At 34.1% G+C, this 25,269-nt stretch overlaps 1 protein-coding gene across 1 annotated transcript; it reads right to left on the bottom strand.

Annotated features, from left to right (window-relative positions):
* Positions 1–1,108: 1,108 nt before the first annotated feature.
* LOC120326379 (galanin receptor type 1-like) lies at positions 1,109–25,118 on the bottom strand. The gene is made up of 5 exons (XM_039392654.2): positions 24,914–25,118; positions 20,929–21,158; positions 15,280–15,556; positions 13,734–13,902; positions 1,109–2,271 (listed from the first exon to the last, which is right to left on the bottom strand). The coding sequence occupies exons 1-5, from the start codon at positions 25,011–25,013 to the stop codon at positions 1,599–1,601; spliced, it is 1,449 nt and encodes a 482-aa protein (XP_039248588.2). The 5' UTR covers positions 25,014–25,118; the 3' UTR covers positions 1,109–1,598.
* Between the last annotated feature and the right edge of the window lie 151 nt (positions 25,119–25,269).

The raw sequence follows: 25,269 nt of genomic DNA, 5'->3' as shown, positions 1-25,269 counted from the left end.
GAATTTTTACATGTTCCTATCATTTACTCAACTTCACCGTAAGCAATACTAGAATATAAATTTAATGGAACGTAACCATACTTGTTGGATGCATTGGGTAAACAGTATATAGACGAAAGAATACGAGTCCTATTTAATATTTTCTTCCAGACATTGAGAAATTTGATGATATACAAAGATTGCGTTGTACAATCTATATGTTAATCCTCTCTATTTTCATCACATTTTTCTGTCTCAACGCGAACTCAAAACGAATGCTTTTAAAGCGATTGTTATCTGTTGATATGAGTTTTATCATTGTTGACATGACTCAAATGATAAATTAGTGAAAACAGATTATTTCACAACTTTCAAATTTATATTCTTATATATACAAAACAACCCACAAAAAGGGCTGTAGGTGATACTGATAGAATTTATGTAATATCCGCGTGCTTTCGACGAAAACTGAAGAAAATCAAATAGCACCTGAGATTTTTTGCTCGATAGGATGAAGGTAATGGATGAGATACTAATATTTACTTGAATCTCGAGGAAATCCTTAACATTTTTTTTCTGTTAGTATCGTGAAAACTCATTTCTCAACTGTCCTTGCGAGCATTCATTCGTAAAATAAACAAATTCGATAAATGGAAATAATTTTTTAGAGAACATCTGATTCCACGACCTGTCTCCAAATTGGCACGGGCCAATTTAAGTTTACTAGCTGTTTAAAAGAATCGGAAGATTTACGGTTTTTCTACTTTGTTGTATTTAGGATAAATAATAGCGTGACCATTAATCAAAAAGTAGAATGTTTTGCATCCTAAGAAAGCGCAAACAAACATTGCTTATGATGGTATATTACCTCACCCTTTTTACAGCTGACTATATGGTTGAAATACTCTCACACGTTTAAGATATCATTATTTCGTGTTTTGGCAAGCGAATGGAAGATTTTTAATTTGGTTCACAAACATCATCTCGCTTTTGATCTGTAACTGCATGTTCATTTATGTTTATTTGACCGCGGGAATCAGTTTTGTTCAGCCATAAAACCTAAATTCGGAAAACAGGACGTAAGACTTTGTTGACGACTGATATGCTGCGCAGTACCCAATCATAGAAAAATCCAGTCGTTTTGTGGAAAAAGAATATTTTATTACTTTTTCATAAACGTCAACACGCACAATTTAATTTTAAGTTTACTCTATATAATTTGAAACGACCTCGCCAGGGTTGAAGGTCGTTTCCCAAATAAAGAAAATTTACTTTGCGACATAAGAAATGGAACTCAAGGACGATAAGGATTCGTGCAAAATCTCTTGCGGAATAATTTTTTCACTTCCATAATTTCGTTTGAGGTAGGTGAGTCATAGTAGACAATGTTGCATTGTGTTTCGTGCTATACAAACCTTCAACCGATTCCGTGTAGAGTATGCCCGTATCAGGCATTCATACACTCCCGCTCTGTTGGCGCAGGTTAAATGGTTTACGCCAAGTTCGATTTCACAAGACTCACTTGAGAGAAGGAAATCTTGTTTTCCCGTACTGTTCTGTGCTCCAGCAGTCACAGAAAACGTCTTTGCGAATTTAGTTTTGATAATTCATCACAAAAATCACGACCACTGTCCATTCATATTGGTGCAGTGGCCATTTTCATCGGCGGGGTTATTTTGTTCCTCGTTGGCCAACAAATCGTGTTGGGCTTCTGCAGTCTCATCAACAGCGTTCAGTGTAGTCTGCGTAAAACGTCTTTCGCTGCAAGCGTCAGGTGACGCAAATCTTGTCACGTCTGTCACACGAGTAATAGAATGACAGTCAAATCCAGTCGCGATTGGTGCATGTTCTGTCTTCGGACTAACCACTCCAGGTGTGGAATTTCGGACATTGTTTCTTCGCATCGTTTGATCTTCATATTCGGTATCTAGGGGTATTCTCAGCATGCGTCTGTCGGTGTTTTTACGACGGACAATCGAACGACCACAGACGTGTCCTTCTTCTCTGCACTGGCTTATTTTTTGACATAAAGAATTTCGTAAGCTGCGTCGGAAAACAGGGGAAGCAAATGTATATATAAACGGGTTGATGAAAGCATGTGCGTAAGACATACATTTTCCCAAACTTTCCAAGAAAAAACGTTGCTTTGCATAGTTATACCCAGCCCAAAATCCGGTCATGCTGAAAACAGTTTCGAGCAAGTGAGGTAACCAGCATATCAGGAAAGCAAGTATCAAACTGAGAACGACTATGGTACTTTTAACGCATTCTTTTTGTTCTTCTGTTGGTCCACTAAAAATAAAATGAATAATATTGTATTTCAAATACATAGGTCTGACATATTTTTTATTGGTCGTTTTTAGTTCTACTTGAAAAGTTTATAAAAATTGCTTTGAAACCATTATACGATTCTCGGATACTTTTGTGACGGATATAAGATTCTATTAAAGACACAAAGTAGACATATAGATCAATTTTTCCAGCAATTTATGGATCTGTTGATTTCGGGTTTTCTGTGTTCAAAGATGGAAACGTTCTCTAGAATATTTATTCGATTCGTACAGGGTCGATTTCGCTGTTTTTTTATTCAATTATTGGGAACTCCTCTCCCATGAGAGCGTGTATACATGAATTTATTTACTGCGGCTTATTTGATATGTATTTATTTATTCATTTGTGTTGTTTATATTGAGCGATATACGAATTGAATACAGCCGGTTTTTTGTATTTTATTGCCTTTTTTGTTTTCAATATGGAAATTGAATACAGTCGGTAATTGCTTTCATATTGAAAGTCGTCACATCTCGAAATCTGAACGTGTTTTCTAATTATTTATTTGAACCCCCGAAGTAGGCCTGAAAGCTGAAATAACTCATTAATATTAAATAGCGTTTATATGTTTGGCAGCGCGTGTGTAATTAACTATACAAAATTAATGGATTAGAATGAAAGTTTGAACTGAATATTTCTTCGATCATTTCAATCTCATAGATAAACTCAACTTTTTCGCAATGACCTTCAATTCTGCTTTATGCAACCAAGTCCCAAACGTAATCTCTTCATTGAAATTTGAATATCGTTCCGAGCAATAATAAACAGAAAAACAGGAAAACGTGTTTTCAATAGAGGTAAATGTTTATTTTGTAGTTTTTTTTTACAAATGTTCGATTGTAACAACTAAAAGCCTCATAAATCTAGGACGCTCGTGCAAAATCTATGTTTTCTCCAGAATACGTTTTAAATAACCCGGATTCTGTTATTCAGGCCACGCAGTCGAAAAGAGAATGAATTAATTACGTTAATATTTCAGTTGATCGCAAATTTTTACGCTGTGACGTCACACAAGATCGAGTCAGTAATTACGTTTTTGTCAAAATAAATCTTGCTATAATTGATTGGATTCGGTATTTTGCATTTTCGTTTCACGTATCAATAATGTCTTTTTAAACTGATGTTTTAAGTTGTTTTCACCTATTTTTGAAAACGAGATAACGGTATATTTGAAGCCATGATATCTTTTGCGGCTTTCAATTTACGTATAAAATGACAAAAATTTTCTGTACTCCACAAGACTCATCTTATGTTCAAAGCTTTTTCTATGTAACAAAACAAAAAATTCGTTATCTTAATGTCCAAGTCTTGTGCAACAAGTCCTTTTTTGTGGTTTAAAACACATGTAATTCATGACCGGAAAATTCATCAACCTTTGTGGTAAAATAATTGCGAAAGTCGTTATCGCGAATCATATGTAATTGGAAAAAATTAAAAAAAATTAGTAAACTCTAACATAAATGTAATAGATTATAATATACACATGTGCAATTTTACTGAGATTTTTTTCTTGGGAATATTCTGTTAAGAAAATGTTTGTTAAAGCGAATCGAATTTTTTTTTAGTTATTTTTTCCAAAAATTCAATTCGAAATCAAATTTTTGAAACACTTCCGAGGGAACTTTGTGTGGTAAATTTTTCACAAATGTGTGCGGGCATTTGGAATCTATTTTACTATATGGAAACACTTGTTATATCCCTATGTAACGATTTCAGTATTTAGAATTACCATCGAGAAGAATTGATATACATTCACAAAACACTAACAGATTTGCAAATTCATGTTTCGGGCATGAAAGTTTAATTTTGTTTCCAAAAAAAAATGAACAATAAAAAATTATTGCTATAAAAAACTTTTTTGATACGAAATATGATACACAATATAAACCGCTTTTAGAATGTATTGAAAGAAATTTAAGATGCATTAAAATGAAATACGAGATTCAATTTACTTCGAGTGCGCCGATAAATGGATTCATCAATACCTTTGCCAAAAGTCACTTCACCATTTAAAATTTTTTGGATGCGAGAAAAGTAATGCATTTCCCGAAAATATTTCAAATATATAACAGATTTTTAAATATTTAGAATCTTGCCAAAAATATTATCTTTCACTGTAGCGCCAATTTTACCAAAATTTTGTTCCGCATTATTTGGTGTCAAATATACAATTCAAAGTTACTTATGCAGACTTTTGCTGGTACTATTCTGTAAGGTAGGTATTTGTACTAGGTATTTGGTAGTGTTCATAATTTTTCCAATGCGAGGAATAGGCGGTTTTCTGTATAGTCTGTGGGTGCCAAAACTTTACACCCAGGAATACGGATGTGGTCAACGATTCCGTCAAACGAATGGCATATTCTGCATTTTGGATCAATGTTTATTCACTTATTTTTATGCTTCTTGAGTGTTGGTCGTTTTTACGCTTCTGAGCGTTTATTATTAATAATAATATTTAATGGTGCTTGTAACTGGCGTAGTTTTATGCACAGGGATCATATGAGATTTATCGTAACATGTTCAAATATTTCTCGTATTCTAAGACAAATTACGGGATTTGTTCACAGATTATTTATATTTTTGAGGGGATATATTGTTGATATACAGTTGTCTGCAATGATTAAATAAAACGGTAGGAAATTCCAGCGGAGACAACATATTATAAAATGTTCGACGATTTCATTTTCCGAGCAAGTTCCATTTCCGTGACAGCCAATTTTGTGTAAATAATAATTTAAACGACAGTGGCCTGTTTGTAGTCTTAACGGGATATTTCATATCTGCGAGATAAATGGCATAGTGAATATTGGCCCGTGTGTCCCGATACCTCAAATATTCAGTTAAAAACAGTTGGTAGTGTTTGTGCGACCGGAACTGTGAAACCGAAACAGTTTTGAAACGAACCAAGGACGCTATATTTTCATTATAATTTGATGCCACTTTCTATGCCTATTCTATGAATCAAATACTATATTATGTGACTTAAATTTTTGGTTATGTTCGCCGAAAAAGGAACCCGTTTTAAATAGTGAATAAAATAGGTGATACGATCGTTGTATATATTCGTGGTCTGTCGAAAAACTTGGATTTTCACTATCTTATCTGATTGAACCACACTTTATTAGGATATTCAGTTATATAAACTCTTACTTTAAATTAAAGTTACGAGGCTTATCAGTAAGAACAAAATGGAATTGCAATTTCAAGCCAACTTGTATTTTAGTAAGATAACCTTACGTTATCCCACTTCAAATTAGTATGTCGGAACACTCATTTCAAATCCGATTTTCGGTGTTAAGACTTGACTTTAAGATTATTTATCTGAAATTTTATTTGAAATTTGATTGTACAACTAATCACACGAGCTGTCAACGTTGATAAAGCGATATTATTTGTTTTTTGAGCCTTCGGGTCTACTTCAATGTTTCACGTTAATACGTCATTTTCCAGAATATTGGCTGTAGGCCTGCATTTCACCCATGATAATGTACAACATATAAGTCAGTCTGCCCCCAAAGTGATCTTAATAGGCTACATTGTGATTAGGGAAATGGACGAAACCTATAATTTTGTGCTCAGGTAACGATAGTATACCGGATATGCGTGTACATTTCAGCAATCGTATACTCAATACAATTTTACCATTTTAGGCAATTCGTTAAAGTAAAACCGGGCTGTAAATTTCATTTTGGCCTTGGCTTCACTTTTTGGCGATAAGCATAGTTTTCAATACAATTTTCCAGTTTTAAAATATTTACATGCATGCAACTAATTTTGTTCGCCTACTCTACATCAAGGTGTGTAAAGCGACTGGAACCTATGAGCAGGGGGTATATTTGGCTAACACAGACAGTCCCCGAATTCGTAATAGAACTAAAATAAGGAAAATCGGAACAAAATTATGGCTTAATCCTAACCTGGTACACATACTACGGGAGTGAGTACCCATCTAATAAATAACATAAAAAGTTCACATAAATAGAAGGTTGTGTAAATAAGTGTATGCATGCTATTATTTCCACATACCAATTGTTGTATTCTTTCCCTTTGCACGATAGCCCTTCGTAAATATTATTTGCTTTGAAATATTTTTAAATTTTTTCCACCTTTTATCTGACACCCACTGTTGTAACAGAGGTTTTGTTTTATGAGGAAAGCTAAAAATACGTTCATTTAATTTGAAAAATTACCTTGCCCTAATAACAACGACGAACTATGAGTTTAGCTTGAGAAGGTTTAGCTGAATTTTAAAATCGATTAAAAAAAACTAACGGCGAACACGAAGCAATACGTTTAGAAGATTGATTTTGAAAAATATATTTTTGCTCAAAGTAAAAGCTACGATAAGCATTGCTTTGAAGACGCCGCTGCATGTACCACAAAAATGTTTAGTCTTGATAGCGGTTGAAGGGATTAGAAATTGGACTGTTTTCGTGAGATGGAAACAATTTCAGAACACATGGAGACTCCGGAATAAAATGTCAAATTCAACAGTGAAGAAATTGTCATTCAACTATACATTTTTTGCCACAGAAATTATAAAAAAATCAAGTGTAGTATATTGCACAAATGGTGTGTTTGGTTTCCAAGAAGTATAGCACATTTGTGGTTAGTTTGTTTGATAAAAAAACATTCGAATTGTTTTGAATTTTTTTTAAATATGCCCGTTTAAAGATCGTGCCTACAGAGTCAGACGAGTTTGGCTTTTATGTCGGAATTTTCGTGTTTAACGTAATTTTACTAATCCATCTATGGAGTTAAAATTGGAAAATTCTCGGTCGTTCTGATAAGCAGTTTATAGCAAAACTTCTAGGCACTTAACCGGCATTAATAATTCATTGGAGATTAGAAGAAAATAGACAAAATAGTGAATTTTATCGGAATTTCGGAACAAGATCTTATATGCCAACGTTACATACAACGATGCTAATGCTTGGTATGCACTAGCGCACAAATTTACGAAGCCGCTGTGTGAGCATGAGGCCGCGTCGATATTTAATTTTCAAAATCTGGCCTTCATATCTTGTTTAGATGAAAATATTCCAAATGAAAAACCGCTTTGGTGTGCATGGTGTGAAACATACTGCCAGTGCGATTGAATTGTTTTTTAATTGTTTAAATATTGGAAACATACTTCCGTACTTGATAATATATACATGGTTGCACACAAGTAGGATTGCAGTTTTAAGACCCTATTGTTGGTCCACCCGGCACTTATATATTTTGTATATTGAAAATAAAATGTCATTCAATGACAAAATCAAAACATACGAATACATCTAAAGTTCATAGCAACAAGAGAGGAGAATTCCATAATTCCACATAATGTTTCATCGTTATGACAAAGCTAGAATGTGATCTATTGCACTCTCAATAAAATTTGTATCAATTGAATCAAATTATACATGGAAAAATTAACTAATCTTTATAGGCAGCGAACAGAACAGGTAAAAAGTAGCCGCTAATGGACTCGATCGCCGAAAATAAATACATTGGAAACTTTTACAATAAAAAATACAATTTTTCGTTTTGTTTTCGCGGGGCGTTTGTTTATGAGTATATAATTGATTCGACATGATTCAAGTTTAAAAATTTTCAAATAAATTTCGTAAAAATTACAGCAAAAAGCATAGCACGAATTCAATCCGCTACTGTAACCTGTATATACACACCATTGTTGAACTCTATCAAATATAGAATAATCAACTAATTATATATTTCAAGTTTTTTATTTAGGTACGTTGGCGCATAGAAACGAAAGTAATAGTAATTCCATATGTTAAATTTTTTTTACATTCCTCTTAAATTTTCATTTTTGTCGTCAACACAATCCTACGAAAGCAATCGATAATGTGATTAAACGCGCCATATCTGCCCAGAATAGATGACACTGGCGTACAAAATCGATTACTATTTCATTACTTGGCGAATTCCGTGGCAAAACAGCGGGATAATTGTGGGTGCTGTATCGAAGAATGTTGGTCGGAGGCTGACGGCCGTGACATAACCCGATTATCCATTAATACACTGTGTAAAAATAACAGTATATATTCTGATATATACTAGTAGCTAGCTATACGACTACGGAAAAAAAGTAGGAATATCTTTTTTGTCCCGGGAATGGGGCCGATAAAGATACGACAAACCAAAGCCTTTTATCCCTTACCCCTACAGGCCGGACTATAAATAGTCATTTAGATTCTTCCAGAGTACGCGAAGAGCCTTGATACTAGGTTATGATATTATGTTATATCGTCAGACTACATGACAAAGGCAATCAAATGTACATGCGTATAAATATCAAAACTACCGTACCGGGCGTTAAATTGCTACAACCCTTCTATGTCATACTGAATACCGCAAACCCGATCTGACTACAAACAATGAATCAGGGTTTTTGTTGAAATATTGTTTTTCAAAATCAACTATTTTAAAATGTTTTTGTTACAAAGGTTAATTTTCAGGAACCTCTTAGTTTAAATGACGTCGATAGATCAATCTAAATCTTACCGCAAAATTGAATTAAAGCGCAAAATTTGAATGTCTCCATCCAAAGAATCTGTTTACAGAAAGAGAAAATCAAGTCCGTGATTTCTGAAAATATTTATCACGAAAACAATCTGATTGGATTCAAAATTGACGTAATGATATAGATTTATTTTGTGTTTTCTCCAAAATATGACAAAAATCTTTTAGTTATACCCTTATCTGTCCAATTTTACAATTCCCTTTCTGTGAGAATAAGATGGGGTTTTTCATTATCGTCGGCGGGAGCTGTCGACATTCCAATGAAAGTGTTGTCGCTTTCCACTTAGGTGCGGTTTATGAATGAGAACAAACATTTTCTAGTCAAGCGACCAAGCATTTGATGTCGTACAAATTTTGGGATCATATTACCTTAACTTTAGTGAGAGTGATATGCTTTGTTTGAAATCTTCTAAAACCGGTAACAAACATTTCGCCAACACATATTTAATCGCAATATTTTCAGTTACCGGAAAATAGTATTTTTGAAGCTTTTTATTGAAAATTTTCCCATTCTTCAGGGATTTCAATACATGTCAATAGAAAACATAATCCACCACAATTCCGAGAATTGCTCCCAATTTATAAATTACCATCGAATACCCAAAACCTTTCAAAGGTTACACTTTTCCATTTTTAAAACGATTTTATACTGCCGCCTGACCCCTACTATAAAAATAGACCATGAAGTCCAGCGATCGGTTTCTACTTCTTGGCGAAAATCTCCATTTTATTTAATTCTCCAGGGATTGATTGTAAAAAATGAAGGCATCATTTCTCTCAAATATAAAGAAATTGAAAAACTAATTTATCATCGGAAAAAATGGTCGGTCGATTGATTCGTGACATTCACCGCACAGTTGGGAATACAAAATTTCGATGTATTTATTGAAACCGGACGTGTTGAGTAGGGTTCAGTATATATATATATATATATATAACAAAAACATTTGCAAATTGCAAGAATACCGATCAACTGTTAAGAATTGTATAAAAATAAATTCATATATGACACATTCATATCCCTAATACTAAAAAATCTTTAAAATGTTGAAAACGTTCAAAACGCTGAAAAAAAATTAACTTGCATTTTTTTACAATGAACAGATTTGAAAAGACCGTTTTTTATACGACGTATTTATACGACTTTTGATCCAAACATGGCTCTGCACAAGCTCTACTGCCAGTTAAGGAATTACTAAAGTATGGAAGGACACGAATCTTTCCGGTTCCGCATTGACTACCCAATTCATTACAACCTGGTTGCATATTGACCATGGAGTAAAATGAAAATTTCAACAGAGTGACATTTTAACCCAACTCGATTATACTTAGTTCCTGTATTGTATTGACAAACAGTGTTCAACTTCAATGGGTTAATTTTAGTAAACCAAGGGAAGTTACCGACGTATATGTCTTAATGATATGTCATCAATAGCGTACATAACGGTAGCTTCAAAAATCTGATTTGTTTGCCTTTACACACTGGTTAGACATGCACGACTCAAATGTATCTAAAGGAGTTGTATTTATTTTTCTTATATTTCAGATTCACTCATTATACAATGATACATATTTTGCCGTCTTTTTTTTTATTGTTCGGAAATTCACTCATATTTCACCAGTAAGTCAAATCTTTTAATAAATCGACTCAAATAGTTTCGTATATGAATGCCATACGTGGCAACAGTCGAAAATAAGTTTAAAAAAATACGATTAGTTTATGTATGAGAATCAATCATGATCCAACGATTAAGGCTAGACTGTCTTTAATGCACAGATCCCCTTTCGAGTTATACAAGAATCAAACCTCTCAAACCCTTTTCTACAAAAAGTAACGCACCAAAGTCGACTAATTTGACACTTTTAAGTTTCATCTGGACGAAAAGAGCCTAAATAACTTTTAGTTTTAGTCATTACCAGTTAACATTTATGTATTTTTTTTAACTTGGTGGCATCAGCATATAGCATCGTATGTCTCGATATGAACCATGAAATTTTTCGATATTACAAAATTAGGTCGTGAAATTTGATATTATAAGTTAAATTACTTGAAATGTATATTGCGCAATTTTTATTACCGTTATAATTGAAATCAATGGCGGAAGACGGAACTTTCAATTTTTGATGAAACAGAAATTGAACATAAAATTAAACATTAATAATTTACATTACGTTATTACATTTGCCGTTTCCGCGCTATTGGTGAAAGTTTCACGTTCAACGACGCAATGAAAGTGTCTTAAAAAGTAATAAACATGAATTATTCTCTGTTACGTTACCATTTAATTTCTCGCAAACGTAAATTAAATACAAATCATTTAACGAAACCTTATCGATCGCGTGATTTTAAATTAATAATTTACTACAGTTTTGTACTTGGCTGCCACGAATTCACATTTATACTCCATTCTCAACGAAAAAAAACATAAAATCTATCACGCTTCCCGGTGTATGATAACATCTTACAACAGGTTAAATCCGGTTTATTTCTTTTCAAACACAAATATTTATTGACATGATGGGGTCGTGCAAAGTACCATGTTTCTTTTCTGTCTGAAGAAATTTACTTCAGCTTATTGGTTAGTTTACATTTGTACAATATTTCGACTGAAAAGCAGAATATGCGCAATTGGTGTCAGCATGGAAATTCCTATTAAAAAAATTGTATTATTGGATTTTGGACTGATTTACAAAAACAGGCGGAAATGTGGCAAACCGCATGATGGAAATTTGCTCAGGATTGTGTGGATCGCTGAACGAATGAAGATAATTTGAACTGATTTTGAATTTTAGAACGATTTTACACAAATTAGTAAAACCGGGAAAATCCTGCGATACAATTCATCCGTTTCGTGTGTTACCTCAGTAAAGAGAAATTCACTTTACTCGTCTTGCATATATTCTACATAAATAGGTGATTTTGTACAACGTATTTATGAAAATAACCCTCCGAACAAGGCTCGCCCAATCAGCCATTGATATGTGGGGGGGTACTTTATGGTAGAAGGACCACCATCTTTGTTACACCCTGGATGAGATAATGGGATTTGAACACGAGAATCTAACCTAAGATCACAATTAAGGTTTAGCCATTGAGCCTCGCGCTCATATTTTGTGTGGTACAAATACATTTTTTTTCTTATCAAGCACAGATAACGAAGTGCAATGTTCAAGCCCCTTTTATTCTTTGGCGCTCCAGAAGTGTGTGTACCAATATAGAGGTAACTAATTTTGTTTGCCTATTTTACAACAAGTTGTGTAAAGGGACTGAAACCTATGGCACTTTGGCTAACACAGACAGTCCCCGAACTAGAATAGGGAAAACGGGATAAAATTATGGCCTAACCCTAACCTGGTACACACACTACAGGAGTATCCTTTTTTGGCTCATGCTTGACGAGCATCCAAAATGGGTAACTCGACTTACTTAGTTTGCATAACTACCCTCTAGGCAAAACACTTCAATCGTGGGTTGAATTGCATATTTAATTGGATACAACCTCAATGATAAATTAAATTTTGAAACGAATATCTTATTTATCAAGTTTACTACAGATAAAAATAGCATAATTTTATAGACTTTTAATTATTTTTTCAAATTTGGCTTCAGAGAAATATTATATAATTTCTTCTGTCGGTCGATTTGGAAGAATATCCATCAATTAGATGAAGTTTTGTGGGTGGCATGAAAAAATAAATATCATAATTAAAAGTTCATTTGAATTTAGTTTGGTCACGCTGCATTTGAAGACGAGCCAAGTAAACCTGCTATTCGTGTCATGGAAGAGCATAAAAGACCGCGACTGTGCTCGTTATTGCATCGTGTAAGTACCATGACAGAGATTGATTTTATTCTCGGATCGAATGGAATTTGTTTTGACATTGCCGAAATCATTTTAACAGATACAGATAACAAATCCCCAAGAATGATGGAGCTGAAAAATATTTGCTAAATTAGTTGCCTGGTGAAAGCCATTTTGAAAATTTATACTAATGTGGTTTATGACTGAGCATATTTTCATTTGATCGTTCCGATGCAACGAGGCTTATGTTTACCAGTTTGTTGTTCTGGAATGTGACATCGATTTTGAACTGAATGCATCAACTGTTTTCATTGTATCATTAACCTTCGTGTATAGGTTGTATTGCGGTTTTGTACATCGCGACACAATCATTCTAATTCTTTCAGTATTTAATATTAAGAATGTATTTTGTCAACCAAAATGGGTGTTTGAACTCAGCACGGGGGAATCCTTTAATTACACCTTTATATCAAAACATTCTTGAAAAATAACACGGACAGTATTCTTGACGATTCAAAAAAGCGGAGATTTAACACCGAAACCGATCCATCACAATTTGGCTAATATCCCTCTGTTCATAATCATACAATCAATGATCGCCTAGTTTGGTTAGGCTGGGGGCATAATTAGTGGTGATAGTGGTGTTCGCATATTTTACATCAAGAACAGGGGGTATATCCACTTGGCTAACACATACAGTCATCGAGCTCATAATGGAACTGAAATGAGGAAAATCGAAATAAAATTATGGCCCAACCCTAACCTGGTACATACACTACGAGAGTACCAAAATCTCACATATAAAAAGTTATTTGAATTTCGAAAACGTATTCATTTTCAAGATTTTAAATCTGAAAGGGGGCGAAAGTTCACGAAAACGTTATGTTGAAATAAACTGCATGTGTGCATGTCACAGCATGCAAGGCTACGTACGACAAGTAAATAGGTGAAACTGATTACAGAGAGCTCTGACTCGTTTTAAAACGAACATGATAATGCAGTCATTTTCAAGAATGAATGATTTCGCTTTAATTCAGCCACAAGAGGGATGGATGATAATTTCCCAATGAAGGCTATCAATAAAATTCTTACCGATGTATTCTGGAATTATGATGCATCATAAAACAAAGGACCTCTCGACCGATTACGGCGTAGAAAACTGTGACGAGAAGAAGAGGAAATAGATATGTGGCAACAAGTTTTGCAGCTCCATATACGTTGTGTGCTTTTTCGCTTTCTCTAGTCCATTCACATGAGAATGCTACAAAATACAGAAATTTGTGATTATTAGATACTAAATTGTTGTTAGGATGGGTTGTGAAAAAAGTGACCTTTCACCCCTAATGGATTAACGAAATGACCAACCGATTCCCAGTCCTATGGGGTCCACTAGGTCAGCTGGGTGGCATGGTTAAAGCGTTAGACGTTATTGTGTTAGCGACGAAGATTACACATCTCGGGATCAAATGTTATGCCCCCATGACCTCACCCAGGGTGTAATAAATTTGTAATCCTTTCAAATAAAGTAACGCCTTGTATATCATGAGATATCAGTGACTGCATGTATAGGGCCTTGTTCGGAGCAAAATATGATAGAATTAGAGTGACGATTCAGTCCTGATTTATTCAAATCTTCTTTGAGTCTGAATTGGGACAGGTTGGCAAAAAACTGTTTGGAAACAAGGAATTCGAGTTCAATTAAAATCATGCAAAACATAAAAAAATGACTTCATTGGGACACATGCGCAAGTTATCAGTACCAGTGGAACCGACATCTTAACTTAGAGCATTGAGATAATGTTCTGTCGATATCGTTATAGACCAGGGGTGGTCAAGGTTTTTGAACAAGGGGTCAAAAATTTTGCCCATCTAGACTGGCGGGTCATGTGAGTTTAACGTAAACAGGTTAATTTCATGAACAATATTTACAGTGTTACAAAAGCAAAAGTGGAAAACAATAAGCCTCGTGACGAAACTAAATTTAATCGCAATTTCAACAAATTCCTTGAGTTATTTTTAGGTAAAACATCAAAATTTGGTTTTAATTTGGCGTCAGGCGGGCCAGATTGAATTACTCAATATGCCGGATTTGGCCCGTGGGCCGTAGTTTTCCCATGTCAGTTATAGACTCTTCATCCACACAGGATAGTGTTTAACACAGTATAATACATCACACAGGATATGTGAATAAAAATGCTTGATGGTGAAGCGAATTCATTTTATTCTATTCCCATGACACACAGTTGAAGATGGTGAAATACTCCCAGTATAGAAATCACTATATGCAAAACCGAGTAGAGATGAATACTCCTAGCATCTCTTTTATTTTGTTACTATTCGGTTTATAAATCGCTTCTATCGTAAGGCTTGCGAGCAAACACATCAGCGTTATAAATAGTGTATAGTGATATTATGTTTACGCTGAGTTCCAAGCCGCGTGTTTATGCCCCAAGAGGATGACTGGGAATACATGGATCAGAGAACGTGGGGTCATCTGGGAATCGCAAAAGTAATGTAAGGCGTAAGACGAAACTTATTAATTATCAACATGACGTCGATTAATGAGAGTATTATGAAAACACATTAGTCTGAGATAAATAACACATTAAACTATGAAGATATGAAGTTATAAACTTACCGCCTCCTTGCATATCATACAGTCCGTAGTATACGAGGTTAGGTATTGAAAGTATAATTCCTGCTATCCATATCGCCAAAATCACAAAATATCCTGCTTTTCTGGTAGAAATACAGCTGCGTCGAAATCGAAAAGGCATCACCAAAGCCATAAAACGCATCCATGCAAGGGCACATATTGTATAAATACTGACGGCCATGGAACAATTGCATATGAATGGAATTACAGGACAAAGAAATGCTCCAAAACGCCACATACTGGATGATGTGATTGTTATCTGAAACATATAATTTATCATTTGCTGTTAAAATAAAAAATTCCCGATAAAATATTGTTTATTTAGTAGTTTTGTGTATTAATGGATTCTGTAGCGTCGTAGCCAACGACGATTGATTCCAATGTAAAAGATCTCATTCATTACTTGAGGAATTATAAGTACGATCTACGAACGAAAACATTGCTAGCATCTCAGGGGGGTGATTAAAAAATCTTACATCACAAATTGTATAACGTTCCGTATGAGGTTGAGGAGAATCGTTACAAAATGAAATTAGTGGTTTCAACTACTTGACATAGCCGTTTGTATTGCTGGCTACAGTATCTTTGCAGTCAGCACACATGGATCCACAAAATGACAGAGAGACAGTTTGGTACACGATACACATACAAACAACCATTAAGTACAGAGTGACCCGAAAAAGGGAACGCATTTCATTTGAGAAATATTCTGGAGAGAACATAACTTTTGTTCAAATCGTCCTATATTACTGAAACTGTTGGGTACAATTATACACAAAAAGGCGTTCAAATGTGAAATAAATTTCTTCATTTACGTAAAGATAATAGAAAAAGTTTTATTTTATCAATATATTTAAGGTTGTGATACTGCAGAAAGCTACCACTATTTCCAAATCTCAGCTATTATTAGTGATTTATCTAGAGCAGTGGTTCTCAACTTTTTTCCTTTGTGGTCCACTTTCGTCGTACAAAAATTTTGTTGCCCATCAACATTCTCATACAAGGGATAACTACAAGAAATTCTTTCTGCAAAAATATGCACCATCGTTTCAATGATCAAAATTAGAATTACCACTCAGTATCAATAAACAGCATCATCATCCATTGCTACTATAATGATATTAAACTGAATTTATTAAAAACATTTTTATGTTTGTGGTCAAATTGAAGATGTTTCTGTGGCCCAGCAGTGGGCCATGGCCCACAGTCTGATAACCAGTGATCTAGTCTAGAGCATTGTCATGGCCATATGTGCCAGACAATTTTATATATTCGATCAAATTGTGATTGATAGATAAACGGCAGTAGATTTACTTCATATAAATTACAGGGTTCCCAAATTTTGGGTTAATCGAGTAAGCAACAGTAGTTTATGGTAGATAGTTGATCTAACAATTCGTAGTAGAGCAATATTTGTTTCAAGTACATGACCGAAAAGCTCAAATGTGAAAATTGACAGACGTGCTTGCTATAACAAATAAATTTGACTGGAAACATTTAAGCTTCATTCATCCCAATGCGCACTACGACATTCGCCGCAAAAGCAATTTTCCAATTTTATGAGCTTAAACATTATTATTGTTAGTACATTTGAACACTGTTATAAAAAATCAGTAAATTTGTTGTAATGTTCTAGATATGGTACTCACACTTGAATATTAAAGTAATGAGTAAAATATTCACTGTGAAATTTTCCTAATATCACAGATTTTTTGTTTTATTTCATATTATACCCAATAGTCATTTTCCAGCGATGATACTACTTGACAAAATCATATCGACGTAGCTAAAACATTACTGTCTGTTTGCGTATAGATAGGATAAATGCAGTTGTAGATCACCATAATTGACATTTCTTGAATATTATTCGCGTTGCTTACGACATTGGTTTAAAGAGAGTATCTATTACTCAGTCGGTTTTAGATGTATTGAGATGTTATTTTTCGAAGGCTATTACAATTGGGCCATAGTTAATTTTCGCAAGATCCAAGTATGCGAAATGGATAGTTATAATTATTTTAAATTGAAATGTTTGTGACATACATGGCTGTGTTTAAAACTTTCGACAGCGTTTTGTCGGAGAAATAAAAATGAGACATAGCATAGTTGATGTGGTTTTGTTATACAAAACATCCGTGTTAGTACATTGGTTTACTAAATGAAAGTATGTTGTTTTATTATGCATGCTTGAGTGTCTTTTTGTGTTTATATGGCATTAATGAAAACATATTATCCAAATCTTTTAGTGCAGCAAGCTGATGGTTTAGTATGGTAATAGAAATGAACCTTTTTTTTAAAATAAATATATAAATGAAAATTCTTTTGATGGGGTTAATTTAGTGGAGCGAAAAGTATCGCATATGATTTTCAAGTACAACCAATGAAATATGACATATGCAACAAATTTATTGAAATCTCATAACATAATGGATACTTTAAAAGCCTGGGATGTTTAGTATTTAATTAATTTTACACGAAATGTACTGATACTTGAATTCAATTCCTATTTTTAAGAAATACCAGATCAAACAACATGATTTAGTCATTTTACACTACGTTAACCGTATCATTGAAGCATTTATATCCGGATTGAAATACCTGAATAACTCGCGTTTTTACGCACATGAAGACGTAAATACATTGCGTAGGCCGCATAAAATTGCCGACTTTCACTCAAATCTTCAATATTTTATGCCGAATATATCTATACACCTTGAAGAGTAATCAATTTTGTGGCATAATGTTTTGGATTTTGGCCTAAAATAGAAATTTGCCGCAGAACTATTCAATTGTCCAGTATTGTATCAAATAAACCGCGCAGCGTCCTAAAATGATATTTAAAATGCCTGTATCCCAAAAGTTCCATATTCTACAATTTTGATTTGCAATTAAAGTTATTCCGAATAATCTAATCTTATTGTATAAAATCATGATATACCGGTATGCTAAACTTTACTCTAAAAAACATGAAACCTAGTCAAATAACGCGATTTCAGTGGGAAAATGGCATTTTTACCGAAAAAGATATTAATTTCCATTAAAAACATGAATAAAAAAAGCGCTTTCCGAATATCTTTGACTTAAAAACGTTGCTCAGACCAGATTTTTATTAATCTCTAATACTACATTGTAGAAAATTTAAGCCGTTTTACGGTTATTTATAGTAAATATTCGTGTATCACCACGGATCAAAATGTGATCACGGTTTTACTAACACGAGAGCATGAGTAAAATTACGGCACAATTACAGTTATTTTTACGCTGTGGATAAGCTACAATTCGGATATCGTATGAGGGAAGTATTCAATTTCAATGGACAAACAGATTTCCTATTTGGCATAACACATTCACAATAGGTTGTACAAAATTTATAAGAATAGTTTCTTTCATGAGAGAAGCTTCAAACGGACATGCTATTCACAAGAAATAATTGAATTCACATGACAGCAATCAATCATACTGACATTCCTAATAAAAGTGTTGCGTTATATGATCTGTGCTACTAATTAACTAACGTGACATTTCGAAGTTTCTCCAAGTGATTTGACATGACCACGCATTGTAATAAAATTTCAATGCAAGTTAAATACGTGTAAAATTCAATTTCATATCGAGTCGGAGCGAGCGAGTCCGAAACGTTTTCAATATTTCAATCAAATCAGGTCGACGCGTAAAATTTTATGGCTGTTCTCCTAGCAAGGCCGGCTTGGCTTTATGCACAACAGATTTCGCGGTCCCAGTTCGGCAGAGATAAAGATGATGAATGAAAATTAGGCATTCGCATTTTATAATATTTCATGTAATTGCATAATCTATACTTTTAGTTTATGAGCTTTTATGTATATATATAATAAGCACGATAACCTGCGCTAACATGAATATAATGCACAATAATTGAATTTGATAATTTACATGTAAATTCAGCGAGGGACCCATGGGAGTGTGGGGCCCACTGCGCATATCTTGCAGTGGCTTAAGGCCGATCCTAACTCCTAGCCTAACTTATTGCCGGGCTCATCGATCACCCGGTTTTATTCAGCGTCAGAATTGAAACTGAACGGCATTGTGAGCATCATCAACTGAAGCAAATTCTTTCTGTGACCAAATTACCTTGATGTCAGCTTCGTTATCAACTTCAAAGCCATAAGATATTTTATTACCGCATGGCATGTATGCATCTGACTTACGTTCTCGGTTGTCATTGCTAATTTAATATTGTGTTATGTGATATATGTGCATCGTTAACAGAGATGCTAGTCTATTATTTACTATAGTTTGCAAAAGTACTATACTGTTTTTGCCAAACCGCTGCACATTTCTGTTTTCTTTTCTTTTCTGTTAAATTGGGTTAGGATAAGTTGAGTTAGGGTATGCACCCACTCTATTTACCCAATCAAACCCACGATAAACAGTGGGGCATAACATGATAGCACCGAAACAATTTTTTAAACATTTGAATTTTTCTAAATTGGCCCATTTTCGAATACAATATATCACATTCTACACACTCGATTGAAAAGATATCACTTCAATGCGACCATTATCGCAATTACAATCAAGAGCTTAAAATCTTGCAAAAGTGTTTTCAAATTTGAATAAATGGAAGACTACTTCATTCCAATACTGCCGCATTTCAGATAATAGAGAATGCCATTTATTTGGCAATTTAAAAAAATGCTACAATAAAATGTGATAGTCAAATATAAAAGCACGTTTTAATGCACAGGGAAGACATCGAATGAGATGCTAAATTGTGTAAAACATACAAGTTTCGGACATCAAATCTTTTGCTTTACTTTAAGAAATTGCAGAATAAGCGCAGAGCATTTAAAATTATTTATAGTTGTTGCTATACAATCATAATACAATTACGAGATTAAGATGCGTAAAAATGCGTAACACCTTTTTCTAAATATATATATTTCGAATGTTATCGATTTGAGAGCAAAATTTACATGAAATTAATTAACAAAATTTATATCTCAGGACCCTCATGAGCAAATAAACTGTCGCCAACTATTCAAAACAAGCCCCTCGAGAGAAAAGACAAATAGCCAACTTCCAATTTGCAAAACGCTATGATAGTTTCCAGAATTTCCTTATATACACAAACAAAATATATTCTAAATATTAGAATCTTGCTTATCATAGTAAGCTAATTCTATTCAATCAAAGTCAAGAATATAAACGAGTGGACATTGAAAACACATTAAGATGCCCCACAAATCTGTACTGGATAGGATTGTCATGTTTATCTCGGGGAGAAGATAAGACGGCCTAATCATAAGGCGAACCATGGCCCCGCGTCTTGTTTACCCTTACCATTTGAGTTCGGATATGAGAATAGTTAACTAGTCATCAGTTTTTTATGCGTGGACTTGATGACTGGAAAGGTTGTAAACGACCAGACGTTACGTTTACCAGACTATGAGTGAGAAGTCCATCAAGCTTCGCTTGCCTAATTCTTTGCCACGGATTTCGAACCTGCGAACCCTAGCATGGTAATCAGAGATGTGATGCATGTTAGTTACGGTTACTATGATGCGCAAAATATTCAAAATGCATAAAATCACGTAGAAACAAGACCAATAAATGTATCTTGCAGAAAATATCTCATGTCTCATTACTCACCCAGTACGGTCCACTGACAAGAAGAAACATAACGTCTGAAACAGCCAAGTTCAGAACGAAAATACTGTGAATTGGATGTTTCGCCGTGCGGTTTGTTACAACCGTAACGTAAACTACAAGAACATTTGTAATGATCCCCAGTACCAGAAGAATGATTATGACAACGGGTATCACGATGTTAGCCACTCTGCTGATTTTCGCCAGTTCTTCCAAATATTCCTCGCTCGGTTCTAAAATGTAAAAAATAAATTGGGAGCACTCGTGCATTATCGTGCATTAGCTAAAGAAACAATCCCAAACCCAGCAATCCCGGTAGAACAAACATGAATTAGTGGTCTCCAAAAGTAGTTCGAAAAAAGGGACGTTTTCCGTTTTATATTTTCTTTAAACTTTACCATATTTGACGGTTTATGTTTGAATATTATAAAAACACGATAATTCTAACAAAGTCATTTTTTTAGTAGTTGGGTAGCTTTCTATAATTAAGTGACTGCGTATTTAGTGCTTTGTTCGGAGAAATAAAAATAAAAAACTTTCAAAATAGTTTCGTTTCATTTAAAATTTTCAATTAAAATATAAGTGGCTTTATTTCTAGAATCCAAGTTTTTGATTTAGTAATGATAGTCTTGCCCTCAAATTCAAATCAAAATGATTACGGAAATTTGCGTCTGCGAAAACATGAAAGTTGGACGATATAAAACTGAATTCAAATCTCGCGAAACCGTAATAGAAACACGAAACATTCGCGTCGATTCTCATATGTTCTAATTAAACGCACAAGAGACGAAAAGTTTAAATTACTTATGAAAAGGAAAGAATTGATTCAAAATGATTTAAAAGCGTTGAGACTTGGTATAACGTCGTTTCTTCCCAGTGCCCACACTAGTTATTGTATTATTTTTAAATGACAATGGGTTCGAACTTTTTATTTCAAGCTTCATCAATTATTTACTGAAACACTTGCGCGTTTCGCTAAATTAGCATGTTTGAGATAAAGTTTCAATACGTAAAAATTTAATACATTAGCGGGAAAAAATAAAAGACCTACTTGAAAAAAATACGTGTTTGATGTAATTTAACCGTACGTATGTAAACCTAGAACAAATAGCGATTAGTACAGGATAATCTGTTTTGCTTAACTGCAAATCTACATGTAAAACGAACCAGAAAATATTACGAATGGTCCTAAATATTGCATAGAAAAGGTGGGCATATACTGGTTATAAGTAACCAAAACTGGTTCAACAATTCCAACTTTCGTTATTATTTTATTGGAATACTATTAATTACATAAAAATAAATAATAATTAAATGAGCGATATCTGGTTACTCATGTTATTCAATAGAAGGAAATATTTCGTCTTTTATCAAAATAACCAATTATGAATTTGAGATTGTTGCTTTCGGTTCATACCGGATACTAAACAAATTGACCAACCCTCCTTCTGCTCCGAGAAACGTTCCGCAACTTTTATGTATTTAAGAATTTAGTCAAAAACGACATATGCACAAAAAACGACTATAAAAATATCATTACACAAATGAGTACTTTACGTCGCTTAGCTTTTCATTTAGATTTATTTGGTTGATAGCTAAAAAATTCAAATTTGATCCTGAGATTTCGGACGATGCTAACCCAAGTTTTGACTGCATTTTAACATACAAAATAGATCTCAATAATAAAATAGAAAGAACCATTATATCAAGCGATCAAAATCGAACTTCAATGTGAGCGAAAAAAAATAAAGATAATCACTCGCCAATCAAGTTGGACACAAAATATCAGGGTGTCTTCATTCTAGATTTTAAATTTATTTTCTAAAAATACTGCGCTGTCCAGTGTATAAACTCAAGTCCATCATTTGAAATAAAATTGTATATTTATTAGGGTTCCATTACGTTTGAACGCACGTACATTTTAACCTGTAATTTGAACCCACGACAATTGCACCTGCATACTAATGCACCTATGGAAATTTTGTTTTTTTTTACGGATATTTGAACCCATACTGACCCTAACCCACGGATTTAGCACCCAAATATAGATTGAACCCGCGGATATACGGGTGCAAATGTATGGGTTCAAATGAACGTGGGTTCAAATGTACGAGCACCATTCATTAGCTATTTTTCCAGTAGGTCAGTGACGAAATATTACGTTCCTATTTTTTGAATCACCACCATTCTGAATACAAATATGCAATGTCTACTGGCAATAACTCATTAAGCCCATCATTCTGGGTAGTATCGAACGATGCCATTAATTACATATTCAAATGTATATGTTTATTTTACTACCCATAACGTAAATGAATTGATCCATGTCCGATCGAATTTCGTAAATTAATCGAAAAATGATACAGAATATTATATGTTGTAATTAAAATTGATTAAAAACTGTCCAATTGGAAAGTAGACATTACGGCGTCATGAATCTTTCATTAACCTTGACTGGGAGTCATAAAAAATCAATGGTTTGTCGTTGCTGGTGCATTCATCTCCACCGAGCGAACAAGCGAGAAATCCATTACCTCGGCCTAATTAATCAAGTTATTTTTAATGCTTTAGCAGAAACAATATTCGTTTTATCACATCGTGGTGTTGACGGATAATATCATTTTGTGTTGGATCACGCATACACATTAAAGAAATAACATGTCATCGGATGTAATAATCAGTACTTAATCGTGGCATTCGAGTGCTACAAATGTCTCTGCTATGTATCCATTAACACCACTTATCTGGTGCATTGCACTTAATTTGATAGCAAAGTGAAGATTACATAGATGGATGGAATAAAAGCATTGGGGTTCTTCCATCAAAAAACCCTCCACTAGTAAGAAATTCATGTATGTGAAATTATACGTAAACCCATGGATATTGTAAATAGGAATCTATCATATTCAGTACCATTTGGATGTATGCGTGGGTACCAGTCACAAACGGTTGGTAATTTTCTCTTTCAAATAAACATTTAACATACCCGAAAAAGAGGTAAAAATAAAATTTCACTATGTACATAATATGCATGTAGCACACAATGGTACAATCGACATGTGACAATGGAAACAATAAATGCAAATAAAATGATTTTAAGGTTACGCTCGAATTGCGGTGTATATGCATATTCCAATGAGTTACACAATTTTATGAGTAATACTGGTTCATAAACAGGCAACTCAGATGGGTGACACCTTATTGTACGTTACATGGCCTGACCTGACCATTAAAAATACTGGCATACGGAACTTAAATTTTTACCAAGTGTATTTTTAACCTGCTCCAGCAAATGAGCGAAGGTTTTAACACGCGTTAAGTTGTTCACGCAACAATTTGGGTTGGAAACTTTTACTGATCGCGTACCAGTATGGTTTGAATAAACTCAGTCACTTCGTTCGAAAGCATGCTATTATATACACTCGACTGGGAACACACAAGTCCGTAATTTATTATGGTATCGTAAATATCCAAAAACGGGAACAATATCATCTGTTCACATCCTAAATGAAACTTTTAATGCCATAAGGACACTAAGGTCACCAAGAAAAACTATTTGAGTAGAATTTCGTTTGCGAGTACATCTGTCATGGATGGTTTGGGACATACGTCACAGAAGATTCCTCGACGTACAGAACTTGGTATGCGTTCCCAAAGTTCCTGACCCACGTATGCATGACATTTAACCGGTGTCATCAATCTATGAGCGGACATATTGATCACGCCATATGGTGATTTATACTATTGTATACATTTGGAAACGTCATAATGAAAACAACAGTAGCCAGATATACATTTTTGTTCAACTTAAAGTTCGATCGGTTACAATTCATGCCAGAAGTCAAGACACTTAAAGATAATTGATTCAGGCGATGCCGCTACGTCGCAGTGAATTGAAAGTTGAGTGACAAGCAAACATAACATGCAATGCCAGCGTTCAACAGAAGCCAATAGTTTTTCAAGACTAATAAAGACACGAGTAACATACCTACAAACATGTCATCCTCGGCGGTTGTAAGACTATCATTGCCGGTAACGCCTGGCTCATAAGTCGGTTGAGAAATCGAAACGGTTTCGATTGTACTCATGGTAGAAAGTGAGTGCAGGAGTTCGTACTTGAGATCTAAAGTGTCCTCATCCGTATCAGAAAATATCAGTTAGTTTGCAATTTGAGTTAAAAAATTCTACTGTAAGCTGAAATATAAAAACATTCCATCTTATAAAACGATCTACAAATTTACGTCCAACCAACATTTCTTTCTAAACATCTCGAATATAATCTCTATTGTTAGCTAGATTTAGAAGCATTGTTGTATCTTGCCCAAAGCAGAACTTTGGATACTC

This window comes from Styela clava, chromosome 4 (genome assembly GCF_964204865.1).
Source record: "Styela clava chromosome 4, kaStyClav1.hap1.2, whole genome shotgun sequence".
NCBI classification, from domain to species: domain Eukaryota; kingdom Metazoa; phylum Chordata; class Ascidiacea; order Stolidobranchia; family Styelidae; genus Styela; species Styela clava.
This window is presented reverse-complemented; position numbering and strand designations above follow the sequence as displayed.

What these genes read in the sequence shown, in the direction of transcription:
- LOC120326379 (XM_039392654.2), bottom strand. Translation starts at nt 25,013, where the DNA reads ATGAGTACAATCGAAACCGTTTCGATTTCTCAACCGACTTATGAGCCA. An exon ending in CGAGGATGACATGTTTGTAG is followed by an intron (nt 21,159 to 24,913) that starts GTATGTTACTCG and finishes TTTACATTTTAG; the next exon opens with AACCGAGCGAGGAATATTTG. An exon ending in TTGTCAGTGGACCGTACTGG is followed by an intron (nt 15,557 to 20,928) that starts GTGAGTAATGAG and finishes TATATGTTTCAG; the next exon opens with ATAACAATCACATCATCCAG.